The 8,329-nt window shown below is 38.6% G+C and overlaps 2 protein-coding genes across 3 annotated transcripts in view; one reads left to right on the forward strand and one right to left on the reverse strand.

Moving 5' to 3' along the window:
- Nucleotides 1-1,850: 1,850 nt before the first annotated feature.
- LOC109970231 (adaptin ear-binding coat-associated protein 1-like) overlaps nucleotides 1,851-8,329 on the reverse strand; it is a 9,315-nt gene continuing 2,836 nt past the window's right edge. The window contains exons 5-10 of one of the 2 annotated variants that reach the window (XM_020617650.1): nucleotides 7,979-8,083; nucleotides 7,651-7,732; nucleotides 7,427-7,535; nucleotides 7,018-7,165; nucleotides 5,471-5,576; nucleotides 1,851-2,270 (exon numbers count right to left, since the gene is read on the reverse strand). In XM_020617650.1, the coding sequence (XP_020473306.1) occupies nucleotides 2,207-2,270; nucleotides 5,471-5,576; nucleotides 7,018-7,165; nucleotides 7,427-7,535; nucleotides 7,651-7,732; nucleotides 7,979-8,083 (614 nt within the window). In that variant the 3' untranslated portion in view covers nucleotides 1,851-2,206. The remainder of the gene's footprint in view (nucleotides 2,271-5,470; nucleotides 5,577-7,017; nucleotides 7,166-7,426; nucleotides 7,536-7,650; nucleotides 7,733-7,978; nucleotides 8,084-8,329) is intronic. The other variant, XM_020617649.1, reaches the window with a different exon arrangement.
- mfap5 (microfibril associated protein 5) lies at nucleotides 2,192-5,431 on the forward strand. The gene is made up of 6 exons (XM_020617652.1): nucleotides 2,192-2,264; nucleotides 2,376-2,408; nucleotides 2,514-2,552; nucleotides 2,665-2,752; nucleotides 3,371-3,444; nucleotides 3,532-5,431. Exons 1-6 carry the CDS (start codon nucleotides 2,222-2,224, stop codon nucleotides 3,642-3,644), a joined length of 390 nt encoding a protein of 129 aa, XP_020473308.1. The 5' UTR covers nucleotides 2,192-2,221; the 3' UTR covers nucleotides 3,645-5,431.

Raw genomic sequence — 8,329 nt, forward strand, 5'->3', positions numbered from 1 at the left:
TCCCAAATGTCTTCCATTTAAGGATTATGGAGGTCACTGTGCTCTTAGGAACCTTAAGTGCAGCAGAAATTTTTTTGTAACCTTGGCCAGATCTGTGCCTTGCCACAGTTCTGTCTCTGAGCTCTTCAGGCAGTTCCTTTGACCTCATGATTCTCATTTGCTCTGACATGCAGTGTGAGCTGTAGGGTCTTATATAGACAGGTGGGTGGCTTTCCTAATCACGGTCAATCAGTATAATCAAACACAGCTGGACTCAAATGAAGGTGTAGAACCATCTCAGGGATGATCAGAAGAAATGGACAGCACCTAAGTTAAATATATGAGTGTCACAGCAAAGGGTCTGAATACTTATGACCATGTGATATTTCAGTTTTTCTTTTTTAATAAATCTGCAAAAATTCTGTGTTTTTCTGTCAACATGGGGTGCTGTGTGTACATTAATGAGGAAAAAAATGAACTTAAATGATTTTAGCATATGGCTGCAATATAACAAAGAGTGAAAAATTTAAGGGGGTCTGAATACTTTCTGTACCTACTGTAAATACAGCAGAGCTGTCAAGCCTGAGGTTCACTTTCACTGTGTACCGCTCCACCTGCTGGTCACAATTCAGTAGTGCAGCTTTCAGATTTGATGCCCACTATAAATTTGTGCCTTCTGTTACTTCATTGTTTCAACAAATCCAAGCAGATTTCCATTGCACTGTCAGCATCTCTGATCTTATATCAAAATAAAAACACTGTTGTTGTTATCTTTATATATGTTTTGTATCAAAAGAGAGTATTATTAAAATGCAACAAGTATTTACAGAGGCATTCAAAACTTGTGTAACTTTAACGTTGCCTTGGACTAAACAGTAATAATTGGCATGCTTACCCTGGTTGATGACAGTCTCAGTGTTTGGCTGTGGTGATGAAACACAAAACACCAATATACAGGACACTTTTACTGTATATCTGTCAAATAAAATGTCTGACCAGGATGACTGTAAAGCGGTGTGTGCAAACCAAAGAGAAAAACGTTTTGTGTGAAAGACATCAGCTGCATTTAACTGCATGTTAATTATTACCAGATTACTGCAGGAAAAAGGTGAAAAATCAAGAAAACAATGATGGGCAATAGGACAGAGGGAGGAGAAGAGGGAAGGAGGAGAGGGAAGGAGGGGAAAGAGGAGAAGACAAAAGATTCATAAAACAAAAGCAGTTGTGGACGACAGCAAAAATTGTGAGTATGAGTTAATTATGGTTCTTTTAGACCTGATTTTGACACATTTTGTAGGAAATACACAGAGGAACCTCTGCAGAAGATAGGCACTAGTGGAAAGATATCATCTACTAATCAGATGTAAATATGATGTAAGACTGAATGTTTTGCAGATTAGCCGATTCACTTTAGATTTAAAATTTTACATTTATGTGATATGTGGTTGCATGCAGAGTTCAGCAGTAAAAAAAAACATGTCAATACCAAATCAACACAGACATGTACCGAAGTAAACTAGGACTAGCCAGTTTTCAGTTCAGTAACTGCAAATGTATGACACTGGAATCACTGCCTTGGAAAAACAATGACTCGTGATAAAGGTGTCTGGCTCAGATTGGCTGATGATGATAATACAGTTGGAGAGCAGTAATACGTTCTATGAAAAGAAAGCTGGAAAAGAATGTACAACTGTAACAGTGGAGGGGCGGAGGGCTGCTCAAACAGGGCACAAAAAACACATTCTTTCGAGTGAACTCATGTCTTGGACTCCAAAGTTGACAGAAAACGAGAGGAATGATACAGGGTGGGAGAGGAGAGAGGGAAGGAGAAAGAAGAAATAAAAAGTGAGGCAGAGAAAAAAAACACATTTTCAAAGGTAGTTCTTAAAGTGTCTTTTGATTTTAAACCTTTCTTTTGTTGCTCCACCGCTACTTTAACGAGCAGTCGAAAGAATACATCACAGAATGGATTATTCTACAGCTACATGACATCAGGCTTTCTTCTATAACAATGACAACTTGTCTGTTACACAAACTCTAGCACTATGCTCTTTGTTTTCAGCTGAAGCAAACTGCCAGGGAAAACATGACTGTGGCCTGGAATCCTGGGAGCATTAAGAAACAAACAGCACACAAATCTTGAGAGAGGATATTGGACAGTTCCACTCTGTGAAATCACCCTGACTCTTTTCCTCATCTGTTTCCTCCAGCTCGCAAAGCATACCTCTCACAAGTTGAAGGGATGGGCAGCCTTCCAGTGGTCCTGCTCCTGTGCAGTTTCCAAGGTAACGCTGCCAAACAGAACACACAGATCATCTCATTTAATTATGGTTGAGTCGCTGTGTGTTTGTTTTTATGCTGCAAAACACTCCCCTTATGTGGTTTCTGTTCCACAGCGCTCACAGCTGTAGTCCAAGCCCAGCAGATTGGTAATGTTCTTCTCCTAAGTCACGCTAGGACTAGTTATGTCACATGTCATCTGTCAGTCTGAGTCAATGATGTTTTCTGATCATGTTTTCTTTCCTTATTTGTAGAGATCACTTTCCCACCTCTAACCAGTGTCTTTCCATCCAGTGAGTAACTGAGCTGCATGCCAGGATACCCTGTGAACCCCTGGCACATTTGTCCAAGCTTCCTCTTGTAATCATGACAGATACAAATGGCATGCATCTCCTCTCTCTGCAGACTGTAGGGAGGAGATGTATTGTTGCACCAGGTTATACTCAGTTCACAAGCCCCTCAAGAGATCTGTTGACGGTCGTTGTATCTACAGGTGATTTGTACATTTGCGACAGAAATACAGTTAATTTCACTGTATACCAGCAAAATGTTTGCATATAGCAGGGCAGTAAAGAGGTTGGTGTCCCACTCAGGGTGCCACTTACACAGCCACCAGGGCAGAGTATTGCAAAGATCAGTGGTGACAGAAGCACTCAGATCCTTTACTTTAGTATATTTAACACGGTATCACTATGTGAAGATGCTTTGTTGCATTAAAATTGGTATTTTAGTATTAACATGCCTGTCAGTGTTTTATTAGAGGTGTTAATATTAGTTTAATATTACTGATTCATAAATGTGTAAGCATCATGTTGATGTTGTAACTACATGTAATATTAAGTACATTTGTAATGTACAGTTACAATTTTTAGGTGTGTGTGCATTTGTGTATTAGGCTACCACTTTTAATCCACTACATTTATGTCTGTAATCAGCATTCATTTGAAATTCAGATTTTAATTGCACAACCTGATCATCACATAAAATATAACGACTTTTAATTACATTCAACTAATGGCAAAGTTCAGTCTTTGCTATTAAAGTTTTAAACACTGTAGTTCCACCAGGTAGTTGCACATAAGGCTCATATCTTATCCTGGTTCTAATGCAGCCTCATTCGTGTCTACGTGATCAACAAAGAGATCTGCACAAGAACAGTGTGCCAACAGGATGAGTATTTGCAAGGTGAGAGAATCTATATGCATAACAACCACTATGATGTTCAGACATATGATCATACATGTGAAGAGGTCCGTTTTTTGCACACTGCAGCTGACCTGTGCCGAGAGCTGTCTGGGTGGCCCAAACGTGTTGAGAGGTCATCTAATAGGAAACGGTACCGCTATCGCCGTAGCAACCCCCAGACTTGGGCAAACAAGGCCTGATGGGCCCAGTGTGGTGATGTGATCGCCGGTGGAGATGGAGCACCTTAGAGACGCAAACTAGGGGTGTTGCCATAAAACAACCCATAACACCGTAAATCCACTGTTCAACACCTGGGGGGGCTCTTGTTTCTCTTGCATGCACAGACAGGTGCTGAGTTATATCTTTGTTTATATATTGTATGTACTGATGGACACAGATCATGTCTTCCATGGGTTATGATCCATTTACTGTGGTAATGGGCCTCTAGCAACACTGAGTCATTTCATTGTAGAAAGAAAGACCCACTGTGTTGCAGATCACAAGGTACCCACTGACAATCCAGTATTACATATGCACAATTGTATCCAATAAAATATAACTACGTTTGTTCACAAGAAGAGGCGCTTATTGATTTCTTCTTTTTCAGAGAAAAAAACAACAACAAATGAAAGCTATGGTAATTGAGTGATATCTTTGTTTTTCTTTGCATATTCATTTACATACACATATACAGTTTGAATAACAAGTAACATCTGGGAGAAATGCATCAAGTTTGAACAGTAAACAGTGACAAATATCGTTAGGGTTTTCTACACAGTCTTTCTGTCATCTTGTCACTGCACACCTGTCACGACACAGGTGCATGTGAGTATAACATGATCCATGTCTTGGTATGTAACAACACAACAAAACAGTGTACTGAACGTAAACTGGCTTGGTTTCACAATCTTGCATCAGAAGACCATGAATGACATTACATCTTGACATGGAACTGAAGTTCACAGTTAAAACTAATCTGTGCAGTATGACATGCTGTGTCTGAGATGGACAACCTGCTCACCGCATCATAAAGAATTAAGAAGGAGGAGGTCTCTGACGGGATGGTGCAGAAACACAGACCAAATCGCTGATCAGGAGAGTGGTTGTGAACTATGACTCCCCATTCACAGCTTTAACAGTTGTGCTGAACAGAAATGACGTAACATGGATTAAATTGTGGCCGATTACCCTTGAGGCAATGATAAAAAGCACTTGATGCCTCACTTTTTCACATTCAACATTTCTACTTTCTTGTGTTTATACACCGATTTGCAGTTAAACCAATTCTCACAGTGCCCTGGACCCGTCCTTTTTAAACTCTCTTTTCAACAGCTGCATCTCAATTTGACTTTTGCTCACTCCAAATTAGAATGAAGAGTCACAACAGCCCACTAGAGAGCGGTAGAGAGCACAGCGACTGTGTAAATCTGTTACAGCTTAACATCAGTCCTTCAAGTAAAATCATTTTGTAGTAAACTTCACATTAATCTAAATTTAATATTAGACTATCCCTGCCTTAAATGCAGATTTTGTGCATTACTAACTACACAGACAGACTGGACTGCCAGTCAGTGCATATAGCCAGTCCCTCTGTTGGAGACTTGGAGAAAAATAACCTAGAGTACATACATGTGACAACACTGAAAGCAATAATTACAAACTACTGACAATATATACATTTAAAATAAATATCCTCTGTACATAAAATTAACTCATTGTTATATTTCATCATCAGATGTTTCTGAATACGTCTCCATCATATTTCTATTAGGTATACTCTGTGATATATATTAGCAAATCAAACACTGTAAGGAGAAGGAAAGGGGCAACAGCAGAAAGGAAACTAGCGAGCTGGACTGGATATACAGAAGGACAGGAAATGGGATTATAAAGACTGTGCTGTGAGGTTGGGGTGTATCTCAAGTTAAGATCAGAAAAAAAAAAGCCAAAAAAAAAAATTACAAAAAGTGCAGCATAAATATACAGATAGATAAGAGGAAGAAAAACAAAACAAATCTCTCCTCACTTTGAGGATACGGAGTCAAAGTCTCCCCAGAGGTCTACATTGGCTGTGGTAGTGGGGTTGAGTGCATCCACTGAGTTGGAGTTACTAGAGTCCAGGTCAAGCAAACCTGTCGTTTAATAAATGAAACACAACAGAAACATAATGAACCTCTAAATCCAAAATATAGATTTCTGACATGATTATTTGTTTCTTATCAATCTAAGAATGCAATAATTTTTAGGCCAAGATTTTTATGCAGATATTACTAATACACTATCATACAATATAGGTAATTACACCTACTTTAAAGTTCCATTGTATTCAATCCTTGTGGCCAGCCTAAGGCACACCTGTAAGGTGGATGGATTATCTTGGCCAAGGTAGAAGTGCTCACTAACACAGATTTAGACAGATTTGTGAACAATATTTGAGAGAAATAGGCCTTTTGTGTACACAGAACAAATCGCAGATCTTTGAGTTCAGCTCATGAAAAATGGGGACAAACACAAAAGTGTTGCGTTTATAATTTTGTTCAGTGTATGATTGATCACAAAAACCTATGGATCAGCACCAAATTCTAATCAATTGTTCTGTGGGGTGCACCCTACGTCTCCAAAGACACTCCATCAAAATCTATTCAATACTTTTGACTTATACTGTTAACAAACCAACAAACCAAAAACATTATCGCCACCTCTGGTGGAGGTAAAAGTGAAGTGTTACGTAGTGTAAGGACATCTACAGAGGACAGGGCCAACAATATTTGTTTAATAGAAATTTTGAGTGTTTTACAACAAGAATCTATTTGTTATAGCTTTAGCTAGTGTTCCTGTAACAGTGCACTCAGCACCTTCATTTTAAAGAGGGTGAATACAAGTGCTCCATTGGAAACAGTTTTACAACATGGGTCTAAAGAAATACAAGCTTTTAGCAACAAAGTTAATTTCCTCTGTTTCATACTAAGCATTTACATAAACTTTCATTCTGACTTCTGAAATACCACAGCCAGACCACACTCTTCACCCCACTGGAAATGAAACTGATGCACCTATATAAAAAGCTGAGAATTATGGGACAATAAAATTAATGTCATGTATTCTTACAAAAAAGTACCTTTGACAGCTGAGTGAAGATCATAAAAATACTGACATAACACTTTTTCTACTTTCTGTAATCTTGACATACTGTATATTGTGTAACAAGCTGCAAAATAGCTTTTTCATATGAAAATGGTTATCTTGTGATGACAGGAAAACAGTATTATACTTAGATCATGATATAGTATGTACTTCCTGATAATGAGAAAATGTATCCGTTGTTATTTTTATTTCATGTAATTCTGTTTATCTTGCTTTTAGTTTTTAGGTCTCTGCAGAAGCTTTCATATTCCTAGCTCTCTGGCTTACTATGGATTCATGCCTATCTGAGTATACTGTATGTAGGTAAAAGCGTGTTTGTATATGTGTCAGTCTCACCGTTTACATATCATACATTAAAAAAAAAACTTTTTTTGAACAAGCATATAAAAAAAAAAAAAACACACAGGACAGACTTAATAAGCTACCTACCCGTGTCACTTCCTCCTCCAGATGGTTGTGTGTTATGATTGGTAGACCTGGAAGAAGGGGGTGGGGCTAGCTTGCCCCCAGGAGGAGGTGGAAGCAGCCCAAGGCCACCTGAACTCTGTGGACGAGACCTGTCCTTCTTCTTTGATTGCTGGAGAATATAAAGAGAAATAAAACTGGGTAAGTGTGTGTGGGTTTGTAACCTTTGCAGTGAAATATAAAGGCAGACACTTAATCCCTTATAATAAATTAACTTTCAACTTTCAATTAGCAAGGGTTTTCTTAAAGCAGAAGTATACCTTTGGTGGTTCAATCACCAAAAGCAACAAAACTCCTTTTAAAAGACTCAGCACCATTAGCTCCACTAATGTACCAGCCTTAGAGTTATTTCACTTTGTGATAATAACCATACCCCGATATTGAGAGTAATGGTCTGTCCTTCCTTGAAACCCAAGTCCAGTTTGGGAGTGGAGTCTGGAGCCTGTGCCTGCTTGCTAAATTCATTTTCTTGTTTTACCCACCTGGAGAAGAGAAGGAAGACAATGTAACTAATGGATTAAAGACAGCTGAAAAACTAAACAAATATAGCTACTAAATGTGTTACGATTCATGATCCACAATAGAGTAACTGCATACTTAAAGTGGTCCTGAAGTGCAACATTGAAGTCAAAGGCATCGCCTCGGTCTCCAAACCCAATGCCTATGAATGCACTGCGGCCTGTGTCAGAAAAAAAAAAACACAAGAAATACTGCACGTGTGAGTTTAGCACAGGGTCTGAGTGGCAGTACAAGCAGAAACATACTAAACCTCCAATCTGCACACTACAATAAACATCTTCCAATATTTAGTGTACAAAATAATGGTGCATCCCTGCTGTGGAGGATCTTGTATGAACGTGTTATTATGTAACCTATGAACACATTTACAAAATATTTATGGCATAACAACAACCAGTCTGCCCACCGTTGTCATCCTGGATGCGGAGCACAAAGTAACGGCTTGAGTCACTAACTGTTTCCACTGCGATGCCAGGGGACTCCTCTACTGGTGCCTGTGCAAACAGCTCCCCTGCAGTATAGGAAAAAAAGAGACATGTTCATTATATACAGTGGGGCAAATAAGTATTCGATACACTGCTGATTTTCCAAGTTTTCCCACTTACAAAGAATGGATAGTTATGTAATTTTCATCGTAGGTACACCTCAACTGTGAGAAACAGAATCTACAAAAAATTCCAGTAAATCACATTGTTGGACTTTTAAATAATTTATTTCCATTTTATTGCATGAAATAAGTATTTGATACAATAGAAAA

The sequence above is a fragment of the Monopterus albus genome, unplaced genomic scaffold (genome assembly GCF_001952655.1).
Source record: "Monopterus albus unplaced genomic scaffold, M_albus_1.0 scaffold192.1, whole genome shotgun sequence".
Taxonomy (NCBI): domain Eukaryota; kingdom Metazoa; phylum Chordata; class Actinopteri; order Synbranchiformes; family Synbranchidae; genus Monopterus; species Monopterus albus.